Source organism: Myotis davidii, unplaced genomic scaffold (assembly GCF_000327345.1).
Source record: "Myotis davidii unplaced genomic scaffold, ASM32734v1 scaffold265, whole genome shotgun sequence".
NCBI classification, from domain to species: Eukaryota; Metazoa; Chordata; class Mammalia; order Chiroptera; family Vespertilionidae; genus Myotis; species Myotis davidii.
Genome location: NW_006296627.1, coordinates 4365113 through 4381986, shown reverse-complemented (window position 1 = coordinate 4381986; position 16874 = coordinate 4365113). Strand labels below are relative to the sequence as shown.

The window sequence follows — 16874 nt, the reverse complement described above, 5'->3', positions numbered from 1 at the left end:
CTAACCTACTGGTCGGAGTGTCTGTTCCCTGGTGGTCAGTGCATGTCATAGTGAATGGTTGAGTGGCCTTAGCATATCATTAGCATATTATGCTTTGATTGGTTGAACAGCCTATCGGCTGACTGGACACTTTGCATATTTGGCTTCTATTATATAGGATTGTATTTCATTAAACTGAAGGTGTGATCAATTTAAGACGCATCCTAATTTAAGAGATTAAACTAAAAAAACGACCAACTGCAACTGTGAGATGCCACGGATTGTAAGACACATCTCTATTTCAGTGATGTCAGAATATACACATCTTAAAATTGATAAAATATGATCTTACTCAATTTAGAGAAATTATTTTTATTATTTATTTTTTCTTTATTTTTCAATTTAGAGAAATTCTTTTTTACAAAGTGTAATTTTTTATGTACAGTTTATAAAAATAATCTGAAAATAAAGATAGAAATAAAAAAGAAATAAATACCCATATGTAATTACTCTTAATAGTTTTAAATTTGATATACATATATATATTGCAAAATGATTACAATAAGTTTAGTTAGCATCCATCACCACACATAATTATAAATTTTTTTCTTACGTTAAGAACTTTTCCTTATCTACTCTCTTTGCAACTTTCAAATATGCAATACTGTGTTAACTACTAGAGGCCCCGTGCACAAGATTTGTGCACTGAAGGGGGGTCTCTCAGCCCGGCTGTGCCCTCTTACAGTCTGGGACCCCTGAGGGCTGTCTGACTGCTGGCTTAGGCTGATCCCCGGCAGTCGGACATCCCTCTCAGACATCCCTCTCACAGTCTGGGGCTCTCGCAGTCCAGGACCCCTCACTCTTTACCACCCGCCTTCAGTGGAGCCCACCATGGCTGTGTGAGCCCAGCTTCTGGCTGAGCTGCACTCCTCCTGTGGCAACACACTGACCACTAGGGGGCAGCTCCTGCATTGAGCATCTGCCCCCTGGTTGTCAGTGCGCTTCATAGAGACCCGTGGTTCCACCATTGGGTCAATTTGCATATTAGGATTTTATTATATAGGATAGTCACCATGCTATATATCCCCAGGACTTATTTATCTTATAATTGGAAGTTTGTACCTTTTGACCACCTTTACTCATTTTTCTCCTTCACTTCCCACCTCTGGCAATCACCAATCTATACTCTGTGTCTGAGTTTGATTTCTTTCTTTTATTTCACATATAAGTGATATCATATGATATTTGTCTTTCTCTATCTGACTTATTTCACTTAGCCTAATGCCCTCGAGTTCCATCCATATTGTCACAAATGGCAGGATTTCCTTCTTTTTTAATGGCTGGATAATATTCCTCTGTGTGTGTGTGTGTGTGTGTGTGTGTAAGTAATCACATTTTCATTTGTTGATGGTCACTTAGCTGTTTCTATGTCTCGGCTGTTGTAAATAATGCTTCATTGAACATGGGGGTGCAAATACCTTTCAAGATAGTAATTTCATTTCCCACTCTTACTGTTTCCAACATTTTTCTATTAGAACAGCTTTTTTCACCCATGTAATACATACCCATCTCTTTATTTTTAATATCAACTGTAGCTTAAAAGAAAATCAACACTTGATTTCAATTCTGAAAACAGAAACATAATAATCCCAAATAAGAACTCTAGACTCATATCCCTAAAATTGTAAGATTTGCATATGATCAAATTCATTATACATGTCCCATTTTCTCTAATATATTTTATTGATTTTTTTACAGAGAGGAAGGGAAAGGGATAGAGAGTTAGAAACATCGATGAGACTTGATCAAGCCCTTGACCGGAATCGAACCTGGGACCTTTCAGTCTGCAGGCCGATGCTCTATCCACTGAGCCAAACCGGTTAGGGCCCATTTTCTCTTTTTAGAAGTCTTTATGTAGAAAAGCAAACATGCAGATATAAACATGTACCTTTCTCACTAACTTTTAAGTACTATCAATCGTTATTAATCTCTGATTTTCTTTGGGTTTATTCAGATACTTTCTGTCAGTTCCATTTGAAGATTCAGTGCATCTTGGTTTCAGATGTTCTTGCAAGCACTTTTTCTCTAGGCTTGCAGGAGCTGCCTGTGATTGGCTGCTCACAATGTGCCACAGGAAGTTGCCCTTTTAGCATTCAAGTTAGTTACCTGAGCCCTCTCTCTGGATGTCTTGCATATTCCTTTGTGAAAGAATCAAGAGGCGGGGAAAAAATATTGTTTGTTATTTTCAGGTCTATTTAGACCTTGTGATAATCTTTAATCAGTTTTGCTTGACTGGTAGCTTCTTTCAACTCATCCTGGTCGTTTAATAAAGCCTTCTATTGATGTACTTAGTATTCTTTCAGCAGCTTCCAGCTCATCTGAAACCTGCTTCTCCTTTTAAAGGAATCCTTTCAAAGGGGTACATATTTTTAAACACATTTACACATGATATAGCGTCTTGAAGACTGTGACTCACATGGATTTCTCTGTATTTCCTGGTCCTGCCCTCTCTATACTTCTATCTCCCATCTGGTACAGCTCTTAGACCTGAAAGCCCCATTCACAGGACTCTCCCCCCTTCCCTGGAGAAGGGCAGGATCTTTATCAAACACCAGTAGTCTTCACACTTGGTGTTCTGTGCCCCACAGATGCTCTGAAAAGGATGCCCAGCTGGGCCTCTGTGCACATTCCAATGAGGCTGTACCTGCTGCTCCAGGTAAGCTCCAAGTGCCTAACTGTTTTGAAGAAGATGTAAGGAACATCTGTCTTTACTGGCATCTTCCAGAACCTTCATGGGGACTCTTTGAGGTGGATGAACCCTTTTCTTAGACTAAAGCCATCGAGAGAATAATCATAATAGCCACCACTTATGGAGTACTTTCCACATGCCAGGCATTTGTTAAGCCCTGTGTGTGTGTGTGTGTGTGTGTGTGTGTATTTGTATGTACACACACATTTAACCTCCACCAACCCTATGAACAATTTATTATTTACATTTAACTGATGAGAAAACATAAGCTTAGAAGTTAAGCATCTTGCCCTTCATGACACAGCCAGTAAGTGGTGGAATTAGGATGATGCTGACGGAATGGTAAGTTTCTTCTCAGCCATCTACCCCTGTGGCCTCTCCTCTGAGAAGGAAGCCCCTAGCCATCCTCAGATGATGTGGGGCCCAACACCTACAAAAGGAGCCCTTCATTGCCCCACCCCTCATGCCGGCTAGAAGATTGCCAGTGGTCCCCCTAGCGCAGGGGTGGGCAAACTTTTTGACTCGAGGGCCACAATAGGTTCTTAAACTGGACCGGAGGGCTGGAACAAAAGCATGGATGGAGTGTTTGTGTGAACTAATATAAATTCAAAGTAAACATCACTACATAAAAAGGTACGGTCCTTTTTTTTTTTTCAGTTTTATTCATTTCAAATGGGCCGGATCCAGCCCTCGGGCCGTAGTTTGCCCACGGCTGGACTAGCGTCTCTCTGTTCTTCCTAGGGGAAGGACTTCATGCCAGCTATGTCATCGGCGGACTCCTCAGCATTCTGCTGATTCTGGTGGTGATTGCAGCCTTGATGCTATACAGGTAACCTCAGTCTCTCTGCAGGGGGGACCACCTGCTTGTTGGTCCTCATTAGTGCATCTGGGATCTCCCAAAGCTCTGTAGTTCGCTAAATCGACCTCTGACCCCTTCATTTCAAGGTTGGGTCCCTGGTCAGAGCAGTAGAAGGGAAAGGCAGAAATCTGAATTGTGACTCTTCTTCTGCAGCCACTGCCCAAGCCCTCGTTTTGTGACCACAGCAATCCCTGGGATTTTTTTTTTTATATAAACTAGGATGCTGAGGGCACAACAGGTGCTACCCAAGGTCACACAGGAAGAGGTGAAGCTGGGACTGACTCTAGCATCTGCTTGTCCATGACCCCACAAACCACTGAAGTTGAAGTGATTTTCTCTTCACACAAACACAGCCCTTTACTACAATATTGGATGATATATCATTGCTCAATAGGGATCTTCCTAAGAAGATTGAGTGTGTCATTATCAATTTATAATCTCTTTATGACCGTGTGTGTGTGTGTGTGTGTGTGTGTGTGTGTACACATATATATGTATACATATATATATATCCCCCAAATGTTTTAAACACAGCTTGCAGCAAAAATGTCAGGATTTTGTGCTGCTGTCCCTTCTGACAACAACAGTTGCCATTTTCTGAATATGTATAAATAGCACAACAACCTTGTAATACAGATATTATTATTCCTTACTTTACAGATGAGGGTCTGAGGTTCAGAAAGTTTAGATCATGTCCAGCTAGTAAGTAACAGAGGTGGGCTGAAACAGAGCTCTATCTTGACTCTAAAGCTCGGTGCATTGGTTGTCTAGTGCTGTATGACAAATTACCCCAAAACTTAGCAACTTCAAATGGGAACCATTTGTCATCTCACAATTTCTGTGCATGCATCTGAAATCTGGATGCAGCTTAGCTGGGTGTCTCTGCTTTGAGGCCTCTTACAGGGCTGCAGTCCAGGTATTACCCAGGGTTGCAGTCTTATCTCTGGGCTCGACTGGGGACGCATCGGCTTCCAAGAGCACTCCGATGGGTGTTGGCAGGGTTCTGTGCTTCACAAGCTGTTAGACTGAGGGTCTCAGTTCCTTGCTGGCTGTTAGCTGGAGACTCCCTCATCAGTTCCATGCCTTATAGGCCTTTTCAGAGGACAATTTACAACATGGCAGCTTGCTTCCCCCAGAACAAGAGTACGAGAGAGTGAGAAAGTGAAGGCAATGTAAGATGCAAGCCATACATTTCTTTGTAACCTAATCTAGTACCCATCACTTTTGCATTATCTGTTCATCAGAAGTGAGTCACCAGATTCAGCCCACACTCAAGGGGTAGGGATTCAGAAGGTGGGAGTACCAAGAGGCGGGATCACGGGGCCATCTTAGAGGCTGCCTACCACACTCGGGTTACAACTTCCCTGGAAGCTCCCTCATAAAGATCTGAACTAATTCCTCATCACCTTTCCTCCTAAAGACACAAAAAGTCCAAGTTAACTGATCCTGGAATGGGGAACCTAACCTACAGCAACCCCTCCTACCGAACTTCCACTCAGGAAGTGAAAATTGAAGCAATCCCGAAACCAGCCATGTACAATCAACTGTGCTATAAGAAAGAGGTAAAAATTATAATTTCTATTGAAGGGGTATTTTGTGTGGTGGTGGAGGCGGGTGTGTTATTTTCCAGTTGCCTGAATAACTCAGTAAGGGATGTTGGGTAGTCCCACCTACCACTTGGGAACTTATAGTGAACAAAAGAACTGAAAGGGATTTGAGTTTCTAGATCTAGAACCAGGGTGGGGAATGTCCGGCCTGTGGGCTGTATAAGGTCTGGCCCTACCAAGGCATTAGGGTTGAGTTAATTAAATGTTTGATCAAATATAGCAGGCTAATTTTTCAAGTTGATAATTTTGTAGGGCCTGCGAGCGATGTTGTAAATATCCAAATGGCTCTTGGCAGAAAAAAGGTTCCCACCCCCGATCTAGAATCATAGATCTGTTGGATTTCTCAAGGACCCCTGAGAGCAAGGTTAGAAAACAGACCCAGAAGGTTTAGGAATGAAAGCATAAGAGTGTGCACAGGAGATGTTTTGCTAGGTTCATAGCTTCTTCCCCTCCTGGAGTTGTCATTCCCCTGCAGCGAGGCTGTGCTCCCCAGAAGCTATCCCCAAACTCCAAGATAGCACCCACAAAAACCTAAGGGTTCCTGGACTCTTCCTTTTCTAACCTCTGATCCAAACTGTTGGCACATGTGGCTGGGAATAGCCGGTGTTTTGCTCTTCTTCCCCAGAGTCTTAAGGGATTTCTCTAGAATTCGGATGGTCTATGTGCTCTTGTTCTTTTAACTCCTTTGTTGCTCCAATAAAAAATTATTTGCTGGATGTTTAGGCTGGATGAAAATAGTCCCATTTCCACTAAGGAACTATAGCCTGAGGTTTCAGAGTTATCTAGTCTGATAAGACCCTTGTTTTTCTAAACTCCTGTAACCCTTCATCAAAAGTTATCCCTTATGAGTCCCTCATCAGTCTACTTTCTTGGTCTGTCTAGCAGTCAAAACCTGCCTTCATACCTATAGGGCTCCCATGCATAATGAATACACTTTACATAATAATTAGGTACTTTCTGGATCCCTGAATTCCCCTACTTAAAAAGCTTCCACTGCAAGCCAAACAGACCCTGCAGGAGAGCATGCAGTTCTAGGGACAGAAGACTCCTTCTCAACTAACATCTTTGAGAGAAAGACTCAAAGATTCTTGGGTCCCTGGAGTGTCTGATACCCCAGAGAACAACCCCAATAAGGGCCAGAGGTTATAAATTTAAATCACGTGACCTCTTTCTTCTGTTGTATGCTTTTTCCTCAGCAGCTTTTTCATCCCTCTGATAGTCTCTCACCCTTTCTCTTCTGATTTCCTCTTGATTTCAGGTATCTGTGTGTTTGCAGAGGGAGTGGTGTCCCCCGAATTTGCTAGTGCCATGTCCCCCACCTCTCTATAACTTACCCCGCCCGCGTGTCTCTGTGATGAAGACTGAGTGGCCTGCATTTTATCCGGCACTAATTTCAGCTTGGAGGGTGTGCTGGGTGACTGGGCACGTGTGTGCGTGCATGTGTGCTCATGTGCCATGTGTCTCTCTGCTTCCTTCAGGGAGTTGTCACCCCCAGAGGGTAGGGACCGTTTTGTATTGTGTCATCATCCAAGTATCCTGCTTAATGTAGGGGCTCAGTAAATATCTGTGGAGTTGAATTGTTACTAAAATAGAGCAGCAGATGCAGGGCTCTTGGCAGGCACACTGTCCCAGGGAGAGAACCCAAGCCATGGCCCATTTTCTCCTGGCACAGGCAGCATATTGGTCGGTATCCCCCAGAAACCAGTAGTAAGGCTACCCTTCGAGGAACCCATAAAGGGAGAAGTCTGAGTCGAACTTAAGACTGTCCTTGGAGTCATCTCGGGTTGCAGAGCCAGAAGAACCTCGTACAAAAGCTTTTATGTTACAGGACCCCAGTGGACTGACACTTAGAACCCAAATAAGAGGATTTTTTAGATTCCTCCTGTCTTACCTCCCAAAACTTTCCCCCTTAACAAAATTAGAAAGAATTAAGAATAAAATAGCACAAAAATAGCTTAAAACCCTGAGTAAATGTACATTTAAAGGTTTTTGTCAATTGCTTCTGATCGGGTGTATCCGCATTGTGTCCCACTAATAAATCACAATAACAATCTAATATAATAGCTAACATGATTTAGTGCATCTTCTGTGTCAGGCACCTACTAACTGCATTCCATGTATCGCCTGCCTTAACCCTCACAGTAATTGGTTCTGAGGTATGGACACTGTTATTCTCCCACACTGCAGATGTGGAGACTGAGTTTTAGAGATGCTAAGTAATTTGCCAAAGTAACATAGCCCGTGAGCGTCTGATGCAGGACTGGAAGCCATGGTTCTCCCTCATCCCTGTGTGCTAACTCTAACAATCTTCATACTCCTCTCCTTCTAGGCTAAGCCTCGTCTATTTGCTCTGACCAAGTTTTCCCATTTATTTGTGGGATCTTTGTGCTCTTATGCCCACTCTTACCCCATCCACTTCCTTTTTCAGTTCACCATGAGATCCTTTATAGAGAGCCAACCAACTGATCATGTCTCCCCGATCTCCACCCTAGGGTGGGCCTGACCATAACTACACCAAGGAGAAGATCAAGATTGTAGAGGGAATCTGCCTCCTGTCTGGGGACGATGCTGAGTGGGATGACCTGAAGCAACTGCGCAGCTCACGGGGGGGCCTTCTTCGTGACCACGTTTGCATGAAGACAGACACAGTGTCCATCCAGGCCAGCTCTGGCTCCCTGGATGACACGGAGACGGAGCAGCTGTTGCAGGAAGAGCAGTCCGAGTGTAGCAGTGTCCATACCGCAGCCACTCCTGAAAGACGGGGCTCTCTGCCAGACACAGGCTGGAAACACAAACGCAAGCTCTCCTCCGAGAGCCAGGTCTAAGTGCCCATGTACCCCTCCCTCCCTGCCTGCTCCTTCTCTTTGTGGGCATCCAGTCCTTGTGCTCACTTATACAACAGGCCCCCTTCCTGTGTGCTTGTCCCACTCCTCCTCATCCCACCCCATATCTGCTCCCGAGCCCTGCACAGGAGCTGCTTCTGTCTGAGTCCGTAACTACACAAGAAATGATGGCGCAAGAAATGATGGCACATCCGAGAATTTAGACCTGGAACTTACCATGAACCTCGCTTCTTGCACTCGGTCCTGAGCCTCCCCAAAACGAGGCTCAGTAATGATTCCTCATCACTACAGGATCCACCTCCCCTTCCTCTGGTGCCCTCAATGCCTGCCCATAAGAGCTGATGATCTAAGACCGCTTCTCTGAGAGAACTGGCCCGCCAAGGGCTGAGCAGGGGATCATGGGTAAAGAGAGAGATGAAGGATAAAGCCTGAGAGGAGGAGGAGGAGTCAGCCCAGCTGGTATGGGCATCTGGGAAACCTCTAGCCTCAAGTGCATTGGTAATATGAAAAAGCTTTTAGGGGTGGTTGGGCCTGGGGGTTCTGTCCATTGCTGGCAATGGATATTATTCTCAGACTAAGAGTTGCTGTGTTTCAATTGGTGAGGTCTGGGCATGACACAAGCTATTCTTCCTCCTGGTAGAAAGCCTAGAGCCTTTCTACCTTCAGATGACTGGGGGGCCCAGCGTGGCAGCTGGCTACTATGAATTCCCTCCTGGTACCACCACTGGCCAGTACCTCCCTGAGTCTTTGGCTCTAAACAACCAGGTTGTGAACCAATGGCTTGAGTAAATGTGGGTCCAGGAGGGCTGGCTCTGCAGAGTCTAAGAAGCACTGCCCTAGACCAAACATAGCATATCACCCTTAATGTTCTGCCAATCTCTCCCTCCTCATTCTTTGGGATTTTGAGCACAGAAATCCAAAACAACCTTGCAAAGAAGGGCCAGAAGTGTTCATAAATGGTCAGGAAGAACAATTGGGTTAGAGACTTGGGGCCGCCAGGGCCTAAAGGAAGTATCCATGAGATTGAACTTCCTGTGTTCTCTCTCTTAGGTGCTCAGGGATCTAAGTAGACAGAGAGCCTGTGGCTATGGGTGGTGAAGTTTCCATTCCAACTCTCTTCCCAGCTGAGTAACTTACTTTCCAGGCTGAGATGCCACCTCTTGGTTCATGCTTATTCATACAAAAAGCATGTGTCTCATGTCCGCATCCAGGGAGTGAGACTTTTTTTTCTATCCTAAATTTTCTACCTAGTTCATTTTTCCCCCCTCCCCCTCTCTCTCCTTCCTTCCCTCCCTAATTGACTTTTTCTGACCTAGCCTGTGGTGAGCAGGGCTAAATAAAAATTACAAGGACTAAAAAGGTAGAGAGAACCACTGATGAAGCCCTCTCAACCCAGGGCAAATCCAGACCCCTTCCACCCAGGAATTAGAAATGACAGGAGAGGACAAGGGCTGAGAATGGAGGGGTATGGTTCTAGAGGAAGTTTCCTGATTTGAAACATCTCCTGTGGTTATTGGTATTGAGAAGCCAGCTGTCAAATGCGAGTGAAAAAGGAAAGTAAGAGCAAACCTTTCCTGGTCAGTTCTAAGACTGCTTAAAACAGGTGCCAAGCCCGTGACCCTGCTCTCAGCAGGCGGCCCTAGGTCTAGGCCTACACAGGGCAGTCAGGCCAGGCCAAGAAGGCTTTTCCAGTGCACAGCGATGGCAAGGCAAGATGCCCCTTCCAGGAGGAAAGGGGGATATTTCACGCTTGATGGGGAAGTAAAAGGAGGAGCACTTTGGGTCCTCAGACTCGCGGTTGGGGACGGATGAACGGGGGAAGGATCTTATTGCACTTGGGCTGTTCAGAATGTAGAAAGGACATATTTGAAGAAATATCTATTTGAGCACTGATTTACTATGTAAAAAAGCAAAATTTCTCTGTCCTAAACTAATGGAAGTGATTGTCCCGCGCTCATGTGTAATGGTTTTAACGTTACTCACTGGAGAGATTGGACTTTCTGGAGTTATTTAACCACTATGTTCAGTATTTTAGGACTTTATGGTAATTTAATATAAATTTAGCTTTTCTTAATCACCTTGCCTGGCTTGGAGTCATGACTCATAACTGCACCTGCTGTCTGGCAGACCCATGCCAGGGAAACCTGCTTGCAGATATCATCGCGAAGTCCTTTGGGGATCTGGGGATGGTGAAGAGCAATAAAGGGTGTTAAGCTCCTGCCTGGAAGTTCAGCTCATCTTGAGAAAACAGACCGAGACCAGGCTTCATTGGCATCTGAAACCCTTATTTCCTGTGGAGGAAGGATAGCAGATAGGCTTCATCATAAGTACAAACTCTGATGGGTTGGTCATGGCTGCCTAAGGTCCTGTCCAGGCTCAGTGGGCAAAGTGTCATGATCTTTAGTGACATATCATTCAGGCACTGGAAAAAAGTGTCATGGCATATATACCATATATCTTCTATTTCAGTTCTAGGTCTATGAGAACTTCAGTGTCACAGAACTTGACTTTGCTTGGCAGTGATGGTCACTGGCAAGACTATCTGATGTAAGGAAAGTGCTGGGATGGGAACAAGAGGAGCGAATTCCAGTCCCAGATCCACCACTAGCTCTATTTGATCTTAGTCAAGTTTCATAGTTACTCCGATAAAAAAATCACACAAACACTAAGATTCCATTTATTTTTAGTTTTTATTGATTTTTAGAGTGAGAGGAAGGGAGAGGGATAAAGAGATGGAAACATTGCCCTAACCAGTTTGGCTCAGTGGATAGAGCGTCAGCCTGCGGACTGACGGGTACCAGGCTCAATTCCGGTCAAGGGCATGTACCTTGGTTGCGGGCACATCCCCAGTAGGGAGTGTGCAGGAGGCAGCTGATCAATGTTTTTAACTCTCTATCCTTCCCCTTCCTCTCTGTAAAAAAAAAATCAATAAAATATACTTTTAAAAAAAGAAAGAGAGAAACATCAATGACAGAGGAACATCATGGAACAGCTGCCTCCTGCATGCCCCCTACTGAGGATCAAGCCCACAGCCTAGGCATGTGCCTTGACTAGGAATTGAGCTGTGACCTCTTGGTTCATGGGTTGCCACGCAACCACTGAGCGACACCAGCTGGGCCAGTTTTTTTTTTTTTAAAAGCTGTCTTCTCATAGCTCACCCACTACATCTTAAGGCTAGAACAAAGAATTAGGGAGCCCTTCTCAGGCTCTCTCAGTGAAGACTGGGAATCATGCAAGTCTCAATGCCAGTTATAAAGTTTGATGTCAAGGCTTAATAGTTGATTTTCTAAACCATAAACCATTTATAGAATAATCTCTCATTCATTCATCTCATACTATGGGTCAAGCACAGCCCATGCCTAATCAGAGCTTCAAGTCTGGCAACAGCATGAAAGAAGAAAGAAAAAGAAAGACAAGAGTATAAATTATAGTGTATAATTCTTCCAACACGGTGAGGGATAGGTGTGCTAAAACAAAAACAAGTGTAATAGCTCAAGGACAACCATCCTCCCACCCCACCATTCTTTTTTGAAGGAAAAAAAAAAAAACTCAAAGAGAAAAGAAACACATTTTAAGCAATGAAATCCAGCCTAAAGCACAAGCTTTACATACCTATAGGAAGTGCTCTCTCCCAGAGCATCAGGGTTACAGGCCAGGCACTGAACAGTTGGAAACTCAGGAAGAACAGTTCACATGGAAGGAGAAAATGGCATAAATACACACCATTTTCTTGGAAAACTGGAGATGTTTCTGGGAGAACAAAATTTGGTGAATGCATTTTGGTACCTTGCAACATGTCAGCTAGTTTAATCAGGCACTCAGCACTGTGTCGCCTTAGAGGTCCCGCTAATGTTTGACTGTCCTGTCACTTCGGCAGGAGATGGGAAAGAACAGGGCTGGTCTAATGGCCCAGGTCTTGACAAGAACTTGGCCGCTCGCAAATGAGAATTTAGAAACAGTGTCAAGGACTAGCACCCCATTTTCAGGTGATAAAAATGCACTGGCTCTTAGTTTCCCTTCCTGACCAGTCAAATGAAAAGGTTGAAACAGATGACTACTAATGTGATTTCTAGCCTGAAACTTGTAGTACGTTCCTTCCAGGGAAGCTTGGAGATGAAACAAAGGTTGGACACTCCTTGTCTGTTCTCTGGATATAAAACCTGAAATTGATAAATAGATGATGATGAGTCTAATTCTAACAAACTGGATTATATGTTTGCAAACTAATTACATTCACAATATACTCACTGCCCTTCTTTCTATATTATATGAACAAATGTGGGAGCTAAGATGAAAAGATCCCTGTGGCCCATAGAGAGGTCTCCATGAACTGAAACTTTCACCAAACCTAGGCCTGCAGAAAACAGATGGCAGAGGAACTTAGAACAAGCATGTGCAAGCCAAGACCGGTTTGGCTCAGTGGATAGAGCGTCGGCCTGTGGACTGAAGTGTCCCAGGTTCGATTCCGGTCAAGGGCATGTACCTTGGTTGGGGGCACATCCCCACTGGGAGGTATGCAGGAGGCAGCTGGTCGATGTTTCTCTCTCATCGATGTTTCTGACTCTCTATCTCTCTCCTTTCCTCTCTGTAAAAAAATCAATAAAATATATTTTAAAAAAAGAAAAGAAAAAGAAAAAGCATGTGCAAGAGCTAAGGGTACACAAGGTTCAAAGATGACATTCAAGGGCATTAGTAAGCATAGTTATTCCTACTTTGGGCACTGATTTTAAAAATGTGGTTGAGCCCTTTACATGGTTAAGAAACAATCAATAAGCTTGTCTTTCGTATGTGAAGATGACTCAACGAATCCATTTAATAGGATGTGTGTTTGGGGATGTGTCTCAGCCTTTGTTTTGAAACATTCCCTCACTCACCCATTTATTTTCTCTCCAGATTCTTCTCCCATTAACAGGCTGGCAGAGGCTCAGCAGAGCTCAGCATAGGAAACAAGAGTTTTATATCCAACCAAGGTTCCAACTCACAACTTTAGACTCCCTGACATGATGTTAAAACAGATCCAGGCAGCCTAATTAAGGATCTGAATGTAAACCCCAGGCTGAACTTAGCTCCAAGCTACACAGTCTGCTTATTTTATCTTGCAAGATACAAAGAGCCAAGAATTCACTTATCTTGCCCTTCTCAGTGTTTTTTCCCCTCTGCCCGTCATGCACCCACTAACGAGGTCCCTATCTCTCCCTTCTGCCTCCTTCCTCTTTGGTGGCGCTGGTGCTTCTGTGGTCAAAATTCTAGAAGAGCCTGCATTTGACAGGGTTATGGGCTGTGAAAAGAAAAAGAGCAATTGATTCCTTCATTCAAACAGCACCTATTAAATGCAATCAAGTGCAAGTTAGGATAGGCCTTGCAATCTTGGAAAAAGTGAAGCCACTGCTACCTCCAGAGAATAATGCAGGAGGTACCTGGACTGAAAGTTGAAAGGAAGTTAATCATTGAAGCTACTCCTCTTAGCCTGGAAATATGGATCCGTGTCCCATCTCAGGGAGCAGAATGCAGCGTGCAGTTATGATAGAATGAGCACTGTCCCAACCCTACCAGGCTTTTCAGAAACACACAGCAGCTATTCAGCAGCCACAATGTTTGGCATTTGTTTCCTGCTTCCAGTTGCAGTGATACGGTGTTCACTTAGATCCCTAATACCCAGTAGGGTTACCCTGTCCTATTAATACTTTCCTTATGTAGAACTATTTTTAAAAAAATATATTTTATTGATTTTTTACAGAGAGGAAGGGAGAGAGATAGAGAGTTAGAAACATCGATTAGAGAGAAACATCGATTAGCTGCCTCCTGCACATCTCCTACTGGGGATGTGCCTGCAACCCAGGTACATGCCCTTGACTGGAATCGAACCTGGGACCTTTCAGTCCGCAGGCCGACGCTCTATCCACTGAGCCAAACCGGTTTTGGCCTTATGTAGAGCTATTGAGAGGCCCCTGAAATAAAGTAGGCACACATCACGGCAATAAATACACGGAGAAGTGCTATTGGATGATAATCCTGGACTGCAAATCATAACTGGCCAAACATTTGTTGAACACCTATTGTGGGCAAGGTACTGTATTAGGTTTCTATAAGGCCCTACAGGACCTGGCACTCCTCACCCATTTTCTATCAGACCTCATTTCCTACCCTCCAACTGCCAAGTACATACTCTGCTCCAGCTAACTATATTGGCCTCCCTGTTTCTTAGACCTGCCAGGTATGTGCCCAACTTAGGATCATCACATAGCTAGCTGTTCCTGTTGGCACTTCCTTCCTCTAGGTATGCTCAGGGCTAACTCCTTCCCCGTCTTCCAGTCTTTGCTCAAATATAATCTTCTCAATGAAACCTACAATGAACACCCTTTACAAAATTATAGTCTTTCCAACTCTACTTCCCAATCCCTTTTACCCTGTATTCTTTTTTACTTTTCCCATTGCCCATATTGTCTAATAAGAGACTATATATTTATGTGTTGATTATGTGTTCTCACTAAAATGTGAGCTCCACAAGAGGAGAGATTTTGTTGTTGTTTCTATTTTGCTCACTGATTATCCCAAGTGCTTAGAAAAGTCCCTGCATATACAAGTGCTCAATAAATATTTGTTGCTTGAATGAGCGGAAAAAATTAATGAAGTCATATATATTGCCCACTGTCCAGTACGGCTTCACCTAAACCAGTGGTCGGCAAACTGCAGCTCACGAGCCACATGCGGCTCTTTGGCCCCTTGAGTATGGCTCTTCCACAAAATACCACATGTGGGCGCGCATGTACAGTGCGATTGAAACTTCGTGGCCCATGCGCAGAAGTCGGTATCTTGTGGAAGAGCCACACTCAAGGGGCCAAAGAGCTGAATGTGACTCGAGAGCCGCAGTTTGCCGACCACTGGGCCATGTAAAACAAAAAGGGACTTTGACATCTTGTTCTAAAACTCTCTGGGCCCCAGACTCCACATGAATTTTATTGAGCAAATTTGAGGTTACCGTCACTTTCTCCTTACATGTAATCTTCCGTTTATTTCCAATAATATTTAAATAAAGTAAACATGCCAATGACCAATGACTGAAGAAGACTACCCCTATACATTCATAACTGACTTCTCAGAGGTTACTGTGACTTTTTTGCTCTGGTTCCTCTCTCCTTCCCCTTCCTATGGATCTGTCACCATCTCCCATTTTCATTCTCTCCACTGTCCGACTCTGGTCTCATCCACTACCGCAGTTTCATTTTTTCACTCTACAGAGGTGATTCCCAAATCTAGACCACTTGAGCCTCATCTCTTCTCCCAGCTTGCATTCTATGTTTCCTAGGTCTACTTAGATGATTCCATTTGAGTGTCTCATTGGTACATAAAAGTAAACAGGTTTAAAACTAAACTCCTTGTCTTCTCTTTGAGACTGGCTTCTCCTGACTTTCTACTTTCATTTGGGCAATCACCACCTCCCAGTCCCTACACTCAAATCCCGGCATATTCTGACTCACCTCCCTAAATGGGCCCCACCTCACCTAATCTAGCTGGTTGCCAAATCTTTCACCCTTTCCTGAATCCGTTCTCATCATCTCCAGGGCTATTACCTCATATCAGAATCCCAACTCTAACCCATTTTCGACAACCAAGTTAATTAGTTTTCATAAAGTGCAATTCTGATTTGTCAATCCCTTGCTCCGAAACTTGCAATAGCTCCCCCTTTCCTACTTTTGAGAACAAATTCCTTACTCTAGTATTCACCTCCCTACAAGAATCGCTCCTTTCTTTTATTTATTTTTTAATATATTTTTATTGATTTCAGAGAGGAAGGGAGAGGGAGAAAGAGATAGAAACATCAATGATAACAGAGAATCATCTATTGGCTGCCTCCTGCACGCCCTTACTGAGGACTGGGGAATGTGCTCAGACAGGAATTGAACCTTGACCTCCAGGTTCATAGGTCAATGCTCAACCACTGAGCCCGACCGGCAGGGCTACGTCTCTCATTTTTATAAATAACAGGAGTATGCGCTACTGTTTAAAGTTCTTCCCTAGACATTCAATTAGTTATATTAAATCTTCACATTAAGCTTGTCAGGAAAACATCGTCATCGGGTTTTACAGATGCGGAAACTAAGTTCCAGGTGACTTCCTGACAAAAGTGGTTTACTCAGAGCTGGTCCAAGGGCGCCAGCATCATGCTCCGCTCACTGCTCCTTCCACTATTTCCCATCTGCTTCTCATTTCCCTCACGCACTCAACTGCACAAACAATATTTGGTGAATGACATTACATTTTTAAAAAATCGCTAGATGTCAAATAAAGCAAACAAGCTGTGCATGGCTGGGATGCACAGCTTTCCACACACCTTTTTTACGCTTCTTTCCCGAGTAATCGGCAGCTTTCTCTCCAGTGACCCTCCCTCTCTCCACGCGAGAAAGCAGCGCAGGTCCCCAAGGAAACGCTGCTGCGCACGGCCCCTTTAAGGCTGCGGGCGGCGCGTGCCCACAGTCCCTTCAAATGGACCAATAACAGGGCGATGGGCGGTCTGTCGAGAACCAATAAACAACGAGGACACTGCGGGGTGTGCGGCGGCCTAAGCGGTTTCAAACGGCTTAGAACAGGCCCCTCGGATCTGACCCGGAGGAGGTGAGTGGCCGGTGGTCGCGACCCACCCTCCCAGGCCCCCGGGTCCGGGCGTCGCGCGCGCGGAGGGTCGCTGAACCCCGGGCGGGGTGTCTCCATGGACGCGCGCTCCGTCGCTCCACGAACCCGGCAGGTCTGACGCGGCGGATCGGGGCGGAGGCCCGAGACCCGCGGCTGGCAGGGCGGGGGGCGTGGGCGCTCTGGGGAGGCCCAGGCCGAGGCTGGGG

At 44.7% G+C, this 16874-nt stretch overlaps 2 protein-coding genes across 3 annotated transcripts in view; both read left to right on the top strand.

The window, feature by feature from the left end:
- LRP4 (LDL receptor related protein 4) overlaps positions 1 to 10255 on the top strand; it is a 60366-nt gene extending 50111 nt beyond the window's left edge. The window contains exons 35-38 of the mRNA XM_006772331.2: positions 2628 to 2695; positions 3470 to 3557; positions 5008 to 5149; positions 7687 to 10255. Coding sequence (XP_006772394.1) covers positions 2628 to 2695; positions 3470 to 3557; positions 5008 to 5149; positions 7687 to 8019 — 631 coding nt within the window. The 3' untranslated portion in view covers positions 8020 to 10255. The remainder of the gene's footprint in view (positions 1 to 2627; positions 2696 to 3469; positions 3558 to 5007; positions 5150 to 7686) is intronic.
- Positions 10256 to 16560: 6305 nt separating this feature from the next.
- CKAP5 (cytoskeleton associated protein 5) overlaps positions 16561 to 16874 on the top strand; it is an 86817-nt gene continuing 86503 nt past the window's right edge. For both annotated transcript variants that reach the window (XM_006772277.2, XM_006772275.2), the window contains exon 1: positions 16561 to 16650. The gene's annotated coding sequence lies outside the window, so the exon portion shown is untranslated. The remainder of the gene's footprint in view (positions 16651 to 16874) is intronic.